Source organism: Myzus persicae, unplaced genomic scaffold (assembly GCF_001856785.1).
Source record: "Myzus persicae strain clone G006 unplaced genomic scaffold, MPER_G0061.0, whole genome shotgun sequence".
Classification (NCBI taxonomy): Eukaryota; Metazoa; Arthropoda; class Insecta; order Hemiptera; family Aphididae; genus Myzus; species Myzus persicae.
In genome coordinates this window covers 228,093-247,204 of record NW_019103365.1, presented here as the reverse complement: position 1 = coordinate 247,204, position 19,112 = coordinate 228,093, and the positions used below count along the sequence as shown (strand labels likewise).

The window sequence follows — 19,112 nt, the reverse complement described above, 5'->3', positions numbered from 1 at the left end:
AACAATTATTATACTTTTGCACCGAGAAAATCGATTTGGCCAATCTCAAATACCTGTAGCGAAAAAAATGTATCCTATTTTTTATATTAATATCAGATTTATAAATAAAACATTGCCATTGAATTATTCAGACGGACGAAATGTGTGCACCGCAAACCGATTTCGTTATTTTGTTATGAAGACCTTGGATTTGTAGCTATACTCAACAATATCTAATTTGTATTGTCTTTCGCAATGAAAGAAAGCACCTATTATTTATTTGTTATCAATTTGTCCGATAAATCTTTTTAAATCTGGATTCATCGTATTTTTTTACACTATACTTCATATTTAGCTACCTGGATAGATATAGTAGGTATGAATTATTTTTTTACAAAGTCACTAATTCGGTGCGACGAAGGCACCTATCTAATCTGTAATACGTTACTATCATAGTGAATTACATAGCATGATTATTTATAACTAGTACCGAGTGACCGAGCTCAGTTCGGGTTCAGTTTTTCAAAATGCGTTTGTTTTAATTTCAACACCAAACGGCAGTATTATAATTCCATAATTCTACATAATATATTTGTTACAATGTCTTACGTTATTTTTCGAATAACGAAACAACAAAAAATCTTTAGCGCTGGGATTAAAAATATTTACGATTATTTTGATCAAGGCAGTCAAGATGAATTAAGGCGAGGTTGAAATGGTGATCAAGTCGTCTGGAGTGTCCAAAAAATGGGTTTCATCAACGAAAGATCGTCATCTCGTTGATGACTATATGCTTTGTACATGACGATGTTACAGAGCAGCCTGTATATTAGTTAATGTTTCTCTCAATATTAATAGTGTGACGAGAATTTTATTTTAGTAAAAGCATTTTTAAGCTGTCTTTTTGTTTTACTCGCGAAAAAGCCACCCACAACATTCCACGCATAAGTATACCGGTGTTTGTAAGTCTACACCAAGGCAAACTCAAATTTTTGAACCTTGTGAGCTGTCGTAAAAAATGCTGGTGTCTTAACATTATGTCTGTAATAACAGAAAGAAAAAAATTCTCGGAATTCTCGGTACCGTCTACAGCGCTCCCGTTTCGTGTTATATTTATGGTCCAGGGTTTGAAGTCAGAATTAGATTTTTCTCTTCTATTTGTAAAGTAAAAAAACAATAAATGTTCATAAATGTTTATACGCACTTAATAAACCGATTTTGGTATAATGAACTTTTAATACGATCGACCGATACTCCTCCTCTAAAGATCGACCAGTCGATAGCGATTGGCTGGTTTTCGACCCCAGGGTATAGGATATGTAAGCATGTAACTTCGATAAGTTTTCTACGTAATTCAACGATTAAATTGAGTTCAATAGTTCTTACTAAAATGTTATTTACCACTATTGGCCCGACGAATAATTTTCCAACGGCTGTGTAAATAATGAATCGTTTACCGTAAAGTCGTATGTACTTGGGGCAAACCCTACAAATTCTAAAACGTGTACCTACGATTATTTTCTACTCAAATTGACGACGGTACGTCGTTCTTTCTCAAACTTTACGTCCAAAAACCGATACACAAAATGTGAATAAATTGTCAACGATTATGACACCATGATTATAATAATAATAATGTATATTATTTATTGACCACTTTCAGAGGCCAGTTACTTCACCCATCCTCCGCAGCACCAATAACCCAATAAAGGCATTCCCCGTAATGTCTGTAAGTTGTAACTAAACCTACTTGTTGTAAATTGTTATTAAAATAGGCGGATACTGTAGAAAACAGTTAATTATAACTTATCCAGGTGGCCATCCGGCCATCACAAACCCATCACCACCACGCAGAAAACTCGGCGGTGACCTATGCATTCTGATCGGTGGCCGTTGTTAACAGCTCAAAAGTATGAACAGTTGTATGATTTTTTTTAATTTCACTGCAGTAAGTGAACAGATGTCAGCTGAGTTGAAACCAAAACGGACCTCCGTTTACACATATTAAACGTTTCAATACACCTAACAATATAGAAACAGCCGATAGTGGATGGGTCGATAGACGTTTTCATACTTGTGCGGTTTCCCAATCAGGTCCAAGAGCGCGTCGAAAAATATCGCCGGCAAGACTTGCTCGATAATCGTGGAGATGTAGTAGGAGTAAAAGCAGGTCGTAAACTTGATCGTTGGACGCCACAACATTTCATCGAATGGATATTGTTCGAGAGTTCTCATGCCCAAATCCAATAGTTCTTTGTTTGACACCGATTTCGATACAGATGCACTGTTGTAAACGGGGACGGCATCGTCCAACTCCAACCAACTGAAAAAAAAAAAACATAAAACGAATCAATATTATAAGATAAATTATATAGGCAGGTGGTGATATGGAGTGCGATAGTAATAATAATAATAATAATAATAATAATAATAATAATAATAATAATGTAATGAGTAATAACTAACGAGCAAATAACAGTCTTGTATTAACATAATAGCAATGCGACTTCTTTAAAATATTAAAACATAGACCTGAAGTGAATCGCGGAAAGAAATCTCAGACGATGAAACTTTCGGCATTTATAACAGTTTACTCGAAATAAAAGTAATTTTTTTTTTAAATTTTTTTATTATATTATACATACAATTAAATACATACAATTGAATAAAAAAAATTATATACCTTCCGCAAGCATAGCTTCTGTTGAATGTATAGGGTTAACTATTTTTATATAAACTAACTTAGTAATAATAACTAACTTCGAGTACCAAAATAAATATAAGCAAATGTCGAAGACTTTCTAAGAGCAATAGTTCATAACATAAGAAAGCGCTGCAATGACCACATAGGTGATATCATTACGATCGCATTTCATTTCACTTTATAGACGATCATTATTTTCATAATATAGCCCTCGGTATGGTGGCTGACTACAGACAATGCAATCACCTAATATATACCAGTGACATCACATGTATGTATTTTATATTTTAATTTATACGCAATTATTATTATTACGATTATTATTTTATAATAACCGCCCGCATCGCGGCAAACATTTTTTAATAATGATATAATTTTTGTAGTGTATAGGACAATTTCAATCAAATACCTGATAAATTGTCACATCATACACAATATTAATTGTATTTCTAATGTACAATTTACGAAATAATTCTCAAAATTAATAATTCACATTTAACGCATCCACGTGTACCTACAATATACCTACGATTTCTGTCATCATTTACTTCTATTATGGCATTATCTGATATTAACACTAATTATTCTCACGACCGTACCACTCTGCCCCACCGACCCGACACACTCCGTCTATAAATTAGTATAATAATATGGTCTGTGGACTGTACCCACCTGTGCGGGTGTAATTTACTATATCCGTTTTATCCGAATGCTCAAAATATACCCATGACGAAAACAGTTTATCCAATTTATATTTAAGAGGACTCTACCCCATGCATTTGCTGTGTCCGTCTTACACACGAACGACATTGAACATTTTCGTTCACTATTTTCAATGGTGTGCTGTTAGTTTTGACATTGGAGCGCATTGACCTGCGATCAAAGTTGTGGCGTAAGAACATTATCTGTGCTTGAGCGTCTGCGGATTTTCGGATATTTTAATTTTCAAGCGAGATATGAGCATTTTTGATTTGTGTTATTTCGCGTAGGTACTCCTCGTATCTCGCTTGAAAATGAAAATATCCAAAGTCCGCCGACGCGCAAGCATAGTCACCTAAAAGTTTGATAATTCTTAAATTCACTGTAATATCAAAATAATTAGCGGCACACTGTTCAAACTAGTGAACGAAAATTTGGTACGTCGTAAGTTGGCCGTAAGACGGAGACAACAATAACGTGTGGGTAACATCCTCTTAATACCAGATCGATAAATAAAAATGTCTAATATTGTCATTGAATTATTTAGACGGACGTTATAATGTGTGCACCACAAATCGATTTCATTATTATGTCTTGAAGATCTTAGTAGTTAGTAGTAAATACCTACTTAAGGGGCCTGCTCGTGCGCCTTTATTTAGCGGCGATATTTAGGCAACAAGTAATTTAGTTACTGCCGCCCATGACATTAGTGTTGGTCGTCAATGATATTAGTGGTGAGTGTGCTTGTAAGTTGTAACCACCGAACTATCTACTCACGCACACATGTCAACGGCACCGCGGACCAAAAATAAAAAACGTGATGTTTTGCACAAAACACGCTTTACAGGAAAAATTCTCCTTAGAATGGTCAGATTTGATTAAAATTTTTTTTCTGTTTGAGGAAAATTTTCTACAGGACGTATTGAACTTTGCCTTTTCCTTAAATCAAACATAGTAAAAATAACAAAAGCTCGTAGAAATTGGTAGTATTCGAAACCCTATATCGTGAGAAGTGTTTCTTTTAAAAAAAAAATATCGAAATCAGATCGTTCTAAAAGGCGTGAGAGTTTTTCCTGTTGGAGGCATGTTTTTAAGCAAAATCATGATATGAAAAAAAGTGAAAAAAGTTAATTTTTTAATTTTTTGCAACATTTCATCGGCATGTCAACCGTTTTTTTTAGTTTTGCTAAAAAACTAGTTGTACGCAACTATTGAAAATTAGTCCGCAAAATTATGCAAATTATCCGCAAAATAACGTATATTACAGTATATGAAGAATCGGAAATGTACATGCTGTCGAAATGGAGCTAAAAAAAAAAACAGGTCACGGCGTGCAGGCCTCTTAATCATAATATCTAATTTGTATTATTTTTTCACGAAGAAAGAAAGTACCTATTGGTTATTCGTTCTCGATTTGTCCGACAAATCTCAAATCTGGATTCATCTTATGTTTTTACACTGTACGTCAAGCATAGGTAAGTAGTATGTATTTTTTTTTTTTTAGAAAGTCACTTATTCGGTGCTACGAAGGCACTTGTCGAATCTGTAATACGTTACTATCACGTATTGTACCCACCTATGCGGGTGTAGCTGACTATAAATCCGTTTTAGAAATCGCTAATCGCATTTTTACTGCCCACCAGCTGTCCACTGCATAATTGGCGAGTTCTATTTACAATCGCTCGAATTAAATTGCAATGTCACTGGAGTTTAAGACATTTTAATACCTGCTAATAATATGTAAGCCTACTGCGACATTAAGACGTTTGGTGGCTAATTTTGAATTCCGAGCATTATTAACCCGAGGTAACGGCCCAAGTTACTTTCGTCTATTCTAGTCAAACAATTTTCGCTGTTTCACAGCTGTATACAGTGGTGAGGGGGAATCTGATTTAAATATTTAATAAACCGAACCAGAGCATTCCCTGCGCACCTACCACTTTGGACCGGCAAATTATTCTGAAGTACTCACCCGCAGACTAAACCCACCCGCCTAAGGAGATTTGTAATCATTTACAGTCGTGTTCTACAGTAATTACAACTCGACAAACACAAATATTAATATTCTGTCGAATAACTGCGTATAATATGTACTTACTTTGATTTAGATCTGTGCCAAGCCGCTACGATCATTGATTTTATGGAAATATCGACGGCCATGTAATCGGGAACTATCGATTTATCGCCGTATGTCACTCGAACAATCCCTTTGCCGCATGCCATCATGAGTCCGATTGGTCCGTTAAAATTATCTATCCATCCTTTGACGGGGTCATTGACCGACGATATAACTGTAATGGATCACAACGTTTGAGCGTAAGGAATATAATAGTATAATACACTTAGCTAGGGTTTTAAATTTTCATGAAATGTATTTCCTTGAAATAATTCATTTGTGTTAGACAAAAAAATGTTTTTAAATATTTTGTATTATATCTAAAAGTGTATAATCATAAACTTACAGCAATAGAACATTTATAAAAGTTGGTTTATACAGAATAATTTATTAGGAGTTACTGTTCTTATATTTTTTATACTACCTATAATACATAATAGTCAAATGGACAAATGACACAATATCATTTATAATGCCTACCTATAATACTTATGGGCTGCGGTCGTTTGAGCGAAGGTTAATAATCATTCCGACCAAAATATTAAAAGTCCGTGCAAACGTTTTTAAAAATATGGATCATTATTGATAATTTCTATTATGCAAATCGTATACGATTTTGTTTCAGTAATACCGACATTTTTTATCAAAGCAGTTTGCCTAATATCATCACTACACTTTTACTACTTGTACGATATCTTTTTGATATCAAGAGTTCATTATCAATTATATATTTTTATTGTTGCAGTATGCATTTTGTAACTATGTGACTTAATTTTTGCAATGAATAAATCAAATCCCTGTACACCTATTCATACTCATTCGCCCAAGCGGCATTTTTTATGGAATAAGCACTCGCTCAATCGGTACCTATATAGGTAACTATTGGCCCAATGGTCAACGCCCATAATTTATAATCATTTCGATAGTAATTCGTAAACATTGGTTGAAAATAGTCATTCGTTAACTATTTTTTGGTTGTGAAATCAATAATCATTTCTAATCATCTATAATATTGAAGTTCAAAAGAAAAAAAAAAATATTTCATGATTTCACTGAAATATTTCAGATTCAGAATCCTAACTATATAACTAAAACACAATATAATATGGGCTCGTAATTATTATATTCGTCATCGATACTGGAAGTAATGTAGAAACTGAAACAGGCGCATAGCCAGGATTATTTTTAGGGGGAGGGGTATTTTAAACTTAAATATTGTGACCTTTGGAAGGAGTGTTGTACACAATATTCGTAAAAGTTGCAATCAGAATATATCTTTATTACAATATTATCAGAATTTTAAACAGAACCATAATATATGGTGACATATTTTTTATATACCCTAAGCCACTTGGTGTTTATATTTTCCGAATTAATGCGTTCACGGGGAGGGTGAGTGTGATATGAAACCAACCTCCCCCCCCCCCCTAGCTACGCCCCTAAGGACATTGCACATTGCACATAAGTACAAAACATAATATAAATAAAGTTACCTATTTATATTTACACCAGGCAAGTTAAACTCAAAGTATCAATAATGGACCAAATATATTAAAAATTTTAGATGCAGATACCAAATAGAAATGTATCTAAAAAATAATATTTTAATTATAAGTTACAATACCAAACATTACCTTCAATTACTGTTCATCGGAAAATAAGTAAAAAAAAAACATGTATACGCCTCTTTCTTACACAGTTGTGCCAATAGTTATAAAATAAATTAAGAAAAAAAAACTAGTAAGTTACTGGTAAAAGTAGTTCATGTTTCATGGGTAACAGAAATTATTTATAGAATCCATCTCAATGCACGTTATACCTACTTGTAGAGCAGGCATGTCAAACACGCGACCTTTTTTTATGGAGGCTTCAAACACCAGTGAACGATTAACAATTAAAAAATGTAAAAATGATTCAATAAAACAATCTATACAACTTTCATTTTGTGTCACAACTGGGTATGTCGGTAAGAGCTGGTATCGTACATTATGTTTGGGATAGTTAAACTATACCAAAAGCTATAGAAAATAATACAGTTTGTTATAGTTTTCTGTGTTTTATAGTCTGATAAACTGAAATTGAATGAGTACCCATCTCTTCGTGTTGTAAGTGACGAATGAAATAAAAAAATTGTGTCCATAAAATGTTTTTTTTTTGATATACATTTCAATGTGCGACCTGCATAGTAAACTATTGGATACATTCGGCCCAGTTAAAGTTTCGAGTTTCACACATGCCCGTCATAGAGTGTTGTAGGGCTGTCGGTATTTCATTCGTCCATACCGGTATCCAGTATGTGTTACCGGAAATACCGCCAGCCCCAGAGTATAGCAGGAGTTCAAGTATAGTTATATGGACCTGTGTGAAAAAATGTTTAGGAAAAAATTAGTCCTTAATACAAGGAATAAAGTCGAACTCGGAGTGTTGAATTATGCAAATTATTACAACCACAGGTACACATCGTCGATATGTATATTATCATGTTTGATTCGATTATTTTTTTTTTTTTACCGGATACAGTTAGCAAAAAGTCGTGTACCAAGTCACTTAAAACCAAACCAAAGCCAATACTTATCTATTTCGGACATATCAACGTACGATGTAGTGTCAAATATTACAACGCGACAATGCAAATTCAAATTATAATAAATTCGACCCGGCGGGTACATTACAATAATCGGACAGAGGTTATATTTTATACGGTCCTCAACTCGGCCGACTTGCGTGAAACCGAATTCACTTTGGGTACAGCAAGATTGAAAAATATTTCCTAAAATTCATTCTACAGCCGGCTTTTGTAAATTTACATAATTTGTTTGTCGTGTACGCTGTCTATGTTTGGTTAGGATATTATTCAAATTCGTGCGACGTGATTTCTTTCTGTTTTCATTATTATTACAACAGCAGCGTAGGTAGGTACCCATATCGTACCTACCCGTAATATACTTGTGTTACGAACACGGAAACGTTCCTTCCGGGCCCGTTGTGTTTCGCAACCCGAGGGGATTGCAACCGGAAATTAACGCTAGTTGTTGCGTTCCGAAAATAAATAGCTGAGCCGGTACGAAAAAGTGTTGTACCTACTCACGGCGCTCCGGGATTTCATTTTTTTTTTTTTTGTAAATCCGAAACGCGCCCCAAAATGTGTAAAATACAAACTGTGGAATTACAGACGAGGGCGGTGTTACAGAGGTTTTTAAGACTAGCAAATTCTCCAGAATCCAGATACGGCAAACTATCGCCTAACATTATGTTTGGCCGGAGGAAATATCGTTTTATTGTTTATTATAATTTATTGACCCGAACTTTTTTTAAATTTGTTGTATTTCGTATTATTATTAAAAATTCAAACGTGTATTCAATTCGATTAATGATTTTATATGGTACCCTATAGTATACCTCACAGGCTAAAGTCATTTCTTTACATTATTATTTAGTATAATTCAAACATTTGACTTTTTTTTTTAAATTTTTGAGTTCACGATTTTATATAATAATACAGTTGTAATATTGTACGAACGTTGTTAATACTGGAGAGTTAATAACCGCCCAATAAAAGATGAGGGCTTGAAATATTTTATTAGCGTGGGACAACTCTGAGAGAACGTGATCATTAAAAATATAATTTATGTTATTATAAATATTGAATAAAACGTCATGAGGGGGTCTACCCCCTACCCGTTTGACCGACGCTGACTACCCTTATAATGCAAACTAATACATGGCTCGTTGTATAGGCTTGTTGTAAATCTTTTGGTGCTAAGCTCGGCGCAGTCCAAAAATATGTAAAAATAAAAATCTGGGACACAATCAGCGTAAATAAAAGAACGAAATTCGGAAGATTAGACCGAAAACCTGAACGCAGCCAAAATTGTAATCGTTTGTGACCAGTTCGACGGCGACAGCTTGGATTTAAGGGCAGTCCATCGAAATCATTGCATAATTTAAGGAACATTATTGTCAGTCATCGATCTGAGCCAGGCATGTCGAACTCAGAGAATTAATTTTTGCCAAACGTATATTGAAAAGTAATAGTATAAAAGTGTGTCGACAAAAAAAAACACTACTTATACCTACCTACAAATTACAATACGCGTTATTCGATTAAAGTTTATCAGAAGATTAGTCAGACGAGTAACCTAACCTATCACTAATAATATAGTTGTGACACAAAATGTAATTCCTTTATTTTTGTTTTTTATCAATTTTTCTTTCTACAATGAATTGTCCAATTAAAATTGTCTCGACTATACATTTTTGTATCTATGTTCCAAGGTACACAATATCTCTAGCTATACGTCATATAGTTTTGTTATGCGATTTGCGCATTGTGCTTTACAATGTCATAGACTGTTAACATTAAGTTTGATTGGAAAATGTAACCGACTAAAAACGATTAAACGTGTAGCTTTTCCGAGTAAAAAAAAAAAAAAAAACAGAAAAGTGACTTTAAGCTATTAACTTAACGAATTAACAAAAAAAAAAAAAAAAAATACGTGACTATCTCAGACTCGTCGCAATTATTTATTCAAATATTACATCGTCAAATATAACATTTTGATCGATACGATGCCAACTGAGTTTTGCTTATTATTTTTTGGAGTGTACCTACGTAGGGAAGCGTCTATACAAGACTTTGTTTTAGTTTTATGAAAATCGTAGTGCGACGACTTAACGTCTTTGCGTGCGTTTCCATGGACAATTATTTAATTCTTGCAATAACCGTACCCAAACGCATTATATAGTTTCCAATCTCTCGACAGTAACACTATACCTGCCGATAAGCCAATTAGACGTTTAAAGAGACGTGGGTTCACTGATGCCTTAAAAACAATTAACTATGTAGATATTCATAAATCGACTCGGAATAACTATCAACGACTGTCAGTTGGGTTCTAACTGCATTTTTACCGTCGAATGCGACCTAACTTCTGTTATTTTGTCTGCAGTGGTCGAGATGGCTCAATATAAGTGGAGGGATGCCTTACAATTCAGATTTCCTGACCCGGCCTATACGAAAAATAAAAGGTTTTCTTATACATGGGAATAAATATAAAAATCATAATAATTATTTCATTTTAAAACACAAGTCTTGGGAGGAATGCGTTATTCTAGACAAAATAAGTAGAGGGATGAAAAATGTAAATACAAAAAAGTAGAGGGATGTCATCCCTCCGTATCCCCCCCCCACTTCGACCACTGTTTGTCTGCCAACCACCCTCGGGTATGTTATGCGTCACTATCAGAGTATACATTTTCGTTTGAGCGTTTGCACCTTTACGGCGTATAATTTATGAATCGCGTATGATTAAAAACGATTGAAGTGTAGCTTTTACGAGTAAAAAAAAAAAGTAACATTGAACTTTGAACTATAGGTCTTTACATTTTTTTTTAAATTTAATATTAACTTAACGAGTTAAAAAAAAATAAACAGGTAATTTGCCTCAGCCTCGTCACAATTACTTATTCAAACACATAAAACTAAAAGCAAAATAATTAACATTTTGACGAATAAAATACCGACTCAGATTTAGCTTATTGTTTTCTCGAGTGTTCAAGCGTCTATATATATATATAATATAATATATATACTCGTATATAATTTTATATTAATTTTGGATAAATTGTATACGGCGCATAATATAATTATTATATGTTCTGAGAAAATGTCGTAATATTTGGGAGTGTAATATGCTTTTAAAATGATAATTCCTTTCAAATGCAATTTTAAACAGTACAAATATTTGAGTTTTATCCGTTTCAATATTATAAACGTGACTCGAATATTTGTATTAGTTTATTTTCGAATGATACAAAAACGATTACGGAGAGTATGAATAAAATACAAAGATATTGTATACTTAGGAGGACTGTCTCTACCGAACTTATAGATGAAAATCGAAAAAAGATAAAGTGGTAGGTATTTCGTGTAAATAATAATATATGGAGAATATAATATGCCATTTTAAATTATTTTTGTTGATATACCCTTATATTGTATTACATACATAACGGCGGATATAATATGTTACAGACTTACTAAATTTCATATTTATTAAAAAAAAAAAAAAAAAATACAACATAGGGACAGACAAATGGAGTAAATTAATATATTCTTAAAATAATCAAGTTTCGATTAGTTTGCTTACAAAACATCTGATTGCCAATTCACATATATAGCTCATTAATAACTGCTGGTAAATGACCCTCCACACACCAGTGGCAGAACATTTGTGAGCAAACCAATTAAAACTTGATTGTTTTAAGAATACCCATTGTACATTCTAGTTCGACCCGCCCCCGTTCGTGAAGTACTTCCACTGGGAGGATTCTTCGCACTGTTTTCCGCGTCGTCCATTTTAAATTATTACAATCAAAAGTGCGCATAATGTCGTTCAACATTTTGACAGACGGCCCGACGGAAAATGTCGATGCTAACAACCCACCCCCCTCGTGTTCTTTTTAAAACAAACGCGGATTTGGATCCGAATGCCGACGACGTCTGATGAAGACTTTTGACAACCGCCCTTATTTGAACACCACGGCTAGTTCATGTTTTTTACATCGTTCGCGTCCACTTTTTTTCCCGGCCTCAAAAAATATTTATCTTTCACCCCCGCCCACCCCGACAATTGTTATTTTCGAACGAATCCAATACAATATTGGACGTGTAGCGGTATAATAATAATAATAATAATAATAATAATAATGTGAAGTTTGAGAACACTCACCGATCGATGGTCTGAATATCACTACCGGTATGTTGTTCCGTTCTTCGTTAATTATTTGCTCGGCGAGTAATTTCGTCAGCGTGTACGTGTTTGGAAACGATCCTAAAAACCTTCAACGGAACAACACAAACACGATTAATGCGATGATAATTTACCGGCGTTTCGGTAATAATACATTATATAATATTATAATTCATGTTATGCGTGGACGACACGACGATGCGTTATGTCACCGTTATAGTTTAAATGATCGTAGGTAGAAACATTAATGTACAATATGATATTATTATATTATGTACGGGTAGGTAGTATAGGTAGGTACCTACCCCTAGTCCGGTATAACGATATTGTTATAATAATAATAATAATAATACGTCCATCGACTACTTCAGTCGGTGGGTGATTCACAACGGTTTTCCCGTGGTGTGCTCGAGACGTTTTACGAGTATTTTTAATTTACGAGGGAGGGGGGGGGGATGATCGAATTGCACTTTATACCTTAATATTATAAAGCTCGCGGGTTGCATTGCACTTGAGTTGAGGGCATTTAAAATCCCATCGAACAGTGTATGAAAATTAAAATACATGATATGCGGTTAGGCACAAACAAATGATGTTTTCTATGACAACGGCCACATTTCGAGCGGGAAGGGAAATCAATCGGTGTTCTCGGGACGTTTAAGTCGAGTTCATTTTCCCGAAATTTTTGTCGAAACATCTTTCTTGGCGCAGTTCGCCCAATATCTTCTTCAGTCCTGCGAGTGCGATTCGACGAAAAATATTGTGCAGTCGATCTTGCTCGAATTTTTGTTCTAATACGGGAGGAACTATTCGGGAGGTTATAATAATTATACTTGTAATTCCCGCCACGACAGAAAACGAAATAGAATATTATGTAATCTGCGCCACACTTTTAACTTCAACTGTTGGAATTTACTATTGTTTTTGATAGAAATATACCTAACTGATTTTTATGTGATAAACAAAATTTTTCTTATTTAATATACATTTATTTTACTTTATTTACATTTTAATAACTTTCTAGAAATGTAACCATCTAAACGAACTTGATTTATTAATAATTAAAAATGATTTATGATTTAAGATTAATGATTGTATGTTAATCTGTTTTGGAATTGAGGATAATTGCCTAGTTATTTTAAAGCGGAGTCAATTACAATTTTTGTAGGTACACGATGGTGCAGAAATAACGTCCTTTTATATAGTTTTATGTTGTACATAAAAAATACTCGAAAAAAAATGTCTAATAAATTAATAATATTATTATATGGGTGATGCAGAATTGAATTCCCTGATCAAATGAAGTGTACGAATTTTTCCCCACACATACAAATCAATAATCTATGATGATATTTTATTAGGTCTTGAGATGTCTGGAAAAGTTTGTAAACAGAATATAATTTCTCCAATAAATTGCAGAAAAAGAAAAGTTTATTGGTGGAAATATAAAAAAAATCAAATGACTGACAAATTTTGAACTAATAATTCGTTAAAAATATATGTTGTAATTGCACACGTAGGTACATCATTTTAAAAAAAATATAATTTATTGTAATCAACCAACCTGTGATATCATATTATTGATATTATTATCAAGCCATAAACTAGTCAAAAAGTTAATTTAACTTTTTAACTTTAATTTTTTGATTCAATTTTCATTAACTTAATTTCTAACCAAACTGGTTTTTTTAAATTTAAGCTTAATAAATAACTAGTTACTTTTATAATAAAATCCAAGTTACGTAAATTTATAAATAACAAACATAATTTAATTATTATTGACGATGTATATTGCATACATAAACATTTACTTTTTATTATTTTAAGATATATTACTTTCTATTTATGTATTGGCTACAAATCATTATAATAATTACTTAAATAACTCGAGTTAATAAATGAATTGTAAGTTTCCATATAGCTATTGATTTAAATTAGTTTTAGAAAAAAACAAACTAGGACAACTATTAACTTTAAACTTTTAAAAATATTTTCCATCAAATTAACTAAGCTCAATATTAAAAAATACCATAAATTTGCTCAGGCTTGATTATTATTTTCACTGACATAATATACATATTATGAGTCGCATATAATTTATATAGGCTGATTATGGTAATACTTTAAACCATACTTGGATGGCTAGATGGCTAGGTATTCTAAACTGTCCTAAGTGTGTATAAACTGTGTAGGCAATATTGTTTTTGGGGTTGAATTTAATATAATTATAATAATAATTTGAAAAGTTATTTTAACATGATGATTGTGTTATCATTATGAAAGCTCTAATTTGTGTGTCACCTGTTGACAACCGGGAACCGATTCCGTAGTTGGGAACCAACTTGTAGTCATCCAACAATAGTATTAATAGTGAAATAATATAATAATAATAACATGTGTATCGATTACTTCAGTAATTCACAACAGTTTCCACAATATGTCGTGCTCGAGAAGTTATCGACATTGTGATATATGATTATATGGTGATGATCGAATTGTACTTTTTACCTAAACTTAAGTAAACAAGTGTCGAATTGCACTTGTGTTAAAAAAATGGTAACTGCCTAACATTTTCGAAAAATAAACTCTTAAGCTTAAACGTAGTTTTGAAAACCATCGTTGCCGTTCCCACTTGCAGGCCTGCAGACAGTGGTTTTAATCATTGGCGTGCTTCAAAATGAGTTGTTTTTTTTATCTTTGTATATATTTTAAAAATCTCTTGTCACCATGTTCGACCACGCTAATCTCTGAAACTTCAAACCGACACTTTGACGACATTTTGTAAATTTCCAGCTTCAGGTATTGTAGAATAGTCATAGTTATCTAGATAGGTTAAATTTATTATTTCAAAATTTAATGAAAACATTTTGAGATTTACGATGGTAATTTTTGTTTATAAACGGTTGCTATTGGTCTCAGCTTATGTATCATAATAGTAACAAAATTCAAAAAACCTATTCTATACATATCATTTTTAGACAAGTCTTGATGGTAAAAACGTTTATTTACGTTTTGTCAAGTAGTTTAATCTTTATGGATTTTTAAAACGTCAATAGTTTTTCGGATTAAATTTATTTTAAACGTAGGTAATAACTTTTTTCAAAATAATCTTTTTGCGAATTTACTGACATAAGTATATTTTCTCAAATTGTTCATTAAACATACAATTTTCATAATGAACTAGTATCAATTTTTTTTTTTTGTCATGTCTACCTGTTACACCTTGTATACTTAATACTGTTAAATGTACCTAAATTATTGGTTTTGTACATCGATATTGTAAATAATGTTAAATGCAAATAAATATTGACATTTTGAATATACCTAGACCAGGAGTCGGGAACCTTTTCGCAAGAAGGAGAAATTTTTCGAAAAATTACATAACCACGATGTCCTGGGAGCCGTGCAGGTTTGAACAACCTTTTTTTTAGTTTCAGTTGTTAGGATAGAGTACATCGTGATTTTTTTCTTTTAACAATGCTAAATGTTCTTTTATAATACGAATTATTTCATTGTTATTTTTAACTGAAATAAACATGCAGTCTACTTTTTTTTTTTGAATAACTATAAACCAATAAACTATACAGTACTATACACATCTTATACTTTTGTGTTTTGGAAGTCCATAAAAGTCAAAATGTTAAGACAATGAAACCAAACATTTTTTTTTCTTGCTGGGGGGGAACGCCCATACCAGGGCTACGGAACACCGGTTAAGAACCCCTAGTATTGTAATATATTATAGAACATTAAGATTGAATGTAGTATTATTATTTCATTGAAAAATTGGTAGGCATTAAAAACATAATGATACGTTTTAAATTTAGAAAGTATAGAACAACTTTGTTTCATTAATTCATCATCATTATTATTATTGTTTATACAAATATAATATTATTTAATTAAATACAATTATACACAAAAAAAAAGGTATCTAATTAATATTAGTGGGAATTTTCCGAAGAGCCGCAGGTTCCCGACCCCTGACCTAGACACCTAGTTCTATTTTAAGTCATATTACTGGTACACAATGACCGATTCATAATGTGAGTGGAAAAGGAAGTGCTAGAAATATTGTGTTGAGAATGTTTCTGATTTGTATTAAAATTATTATTATAGAAACTATATCCTCAAGACGTCTGGTTTGACATGGACATGCCAGATGAATATTATAGTCAGTCTGCTAAGTTTACGTCTTACTACTATCATTTCCGCAATCCGTCGCAACGATTACCCCGATATGCATTCTAACAAAATATTCAATTTTTTTACAACCTTTGTACGGGGGATCGACCGAGGGGCGTTCATGTAATTGTATTTAGTTAGTTAGACATTTAAGTTTGAAAAAAAAAATAAATATGTGTTAAACGGTCTGCCGTTGCCTATGAATTATTCACTCGAAAATATAAATTACAATAACATGGCAATGGCGTACAGTATTTTTTGAATAGTATTTAATATAGGTTGGATGTAAGAAACTAAAAACAATGTCATCGATTTTAATTTCAATTTTGTTTTGATAAATAAATAGTACTATAAGATCAGTTAGCTGAAAAAATAAAAAGGTCGTAATGAATAAAGAATTTTTCTTCTCATGTACTTTTTTTTAGGTTTTTTTTGTGTTATTGTGTTTGCGAATGTCGTACCTATCATAATACGAATCTGACAATAATTGTATTTATTTATGGGTTAAAAAAGCTATTTTCTATCAGACTTAAAAATAAATTGCTCTCCTTAACAATATAATATGGATGTATGATATTTCATAATAGAAACTTTTCCGCATTCTCAGCCAGCGAAATATAATTTTTCAAATCGTGTGGAATGAGGAATATTTCAAAAAAATTGTGCACCGAGCCAATTAAGAATTTACGCGCCTTATCGATTAATTGGCATTAAAATTCTTATGAAACTGTATACCTACGTTGTTAATGCTCTTCTCAGTAATCTAGAATATTCACCTCCTAAATCTATTAATGTATTCACTAGGTTTGGTTTAAACATGAGTTGTTTTAATGAAGTTTGTTTGCGAAAAAACTTTTTTTGTAAACGGATAGGGCGTAGCTTAAAATATTATTTTGTTTTTACTTTTTATTTTACGGTAATTATGTAAAATATTAAAACGAGCAATGTATTTTTTGTAAGTAGATACACCATGTGCACCTGCGCCGTTAATAGAATTATAAATTTTCAAAAACAAAAATTGTAATATTAGATTATAATATTATATCGACATAGGTAGGTACTGTTTTTACTTCTTTTTCATGATTTTAATCCACACAACGCAATATTGCGTGACCCACCATGCCTATGATTTGGTTTTTTAATAAAGAAAAAAAAATTGAAAATGAAATTATAATAATATGTATTTGGGTATTTTTTTTTATCGCTAATTTGGTTCTGCCAAAAGGTTTAAATTCTTGCAAACACTTTATATAGTGTTAAATAATACTGAAATAGTGTACAAAATATATCTTTTGTTGCTTCGTGGCTTACTCGGTGGTGTAAGTATCTACCTACGCGTGTGGTTTTTAATATTTTTCATTATTTGTACTTTGTACCATTTCACATTATATTAATAAGATGTATTCTGAGGGTTATTCCACAATTTCGTTTTTTTTTTTTTTTAGCAAAATAGACCTATAGACGTTCCAACGTACTGTCGAGTCTTACTGGGATGGTAATTTTGAAAACACAATTGAATTTGTTATGACATCATAAAACTGTATTTCTTTTTTCTTGAAATTTCTAAAATTAGGAGATTTATTTTTAAATTTCAAGTAGATTATTTCTTTTTAAAAATAATAGCACGGAGACTATAATCGTTTAAACGTTCTTATCTATATATGTGGTTTTCAATATTTATTATTAATTTTCCTCTGTGCCATTTTAATATTATATTAATATACGGTGTATTATACGAGAGAGAATTGAAATTTTTTTTGAGAAAAATTCACCTGAACGTTTTGCAACGTATTGACTTGAGTCTTACTCAGATAGACATTTTGAAAATATATTTTTAATTTATTATACAATTTTAAAACCAAATTTGTGTATTCACCACACCTGTCTTTGAAAGATTTTGAGGGTTTGTTAAATTTTACAATGTACTGATATATTATGTTTAAAACTAATATTTTTTTAATATTTATAGTTGACTTTTTGAATAAAATAACGTCTCAATATTTCTAGAAGGCAGATGCTAATTGCTTTTTACTCTTTTTAGTTCATGGCTTTATACAGGTACCTATAAAGTACATTAGTATGGATAGTTAGGGGCGTCTTTAGAAATTTTCGGCCCGTTGCACTTATAAGATTCCGTCTCCTTTTTTTTAGTGGCAGGGCGAGGGCAAGGGATGGATGGTTCAGTGTTAAAAATAAAAATTATAAATACCTATCGAAAATTATAAAAAAAATTTTATCAAAAAAGCAAAAAGTTGCCAACGGCACGTAGTGTTCCCAAGCGGTCACCCATCCAAGTACTAACTACGCCCGACGTTGCTTAACTTCAGTGATCGGACGAGAACTGGTGTATTCAACGTGGTATGGTCGTTGGCGATGGTCCCATAAAAAATTACAAAATTTAAATTAAACAATAACTTGTATTTTAAATAAAGGAACAAAGTCACTTAAGCTAGATAATATCTACCGCACGTTTTTCAAATTTTTTTTTTCGATTTAACGAAATAAGATCGATGGTTAAAAAAAAGTAACAGAGTTTTGGAATTTATATCCTTCCGAAGTTTGAGATTTTCTGCCTTTTGATTGATTAGGACGATTAAGTTATTTAGTATTTACACATTGATTGCGTGCGCCATCAATCCGCTAAATATTTATTATAATATACTTGATTACATTTAGG

General features: G+C 32.1%; 1 protein-coding gene across 1 annotated transcript in view; it reads right to left on the bottom strand.

Annotated features, from left to right (window-relative positions):
• LOC111034375 (fatty acyl-CoA reductase 1-like) overlaps positions 1 to 19,112 on the bottom strand; it is a 33,961-nt gene that overhangs the window by 3,977 nt on the left and 10,872 nt on the right. The window contains exons 5-7 of the mRNA XM_022315564.1: positions 12,230 to 12,339; positions 5,481 to 5,673; positions 2,054 to 2,302 (exon numbers count right to left, since the gene is read on the bottom strand). Of these exons, the coding sequence (XP_022171256.1) occupies positions 2,054 to 2,302; positions 5,481 to 5,673; positions 12,230 to 12,339 (552 nt within the window). The remainder of the gene's footprint in view (positions 1 to 2,053; positions 2,303 to 5,480; positions 5,674 to 12,229; positions 12,340 to 19,112) is intronic.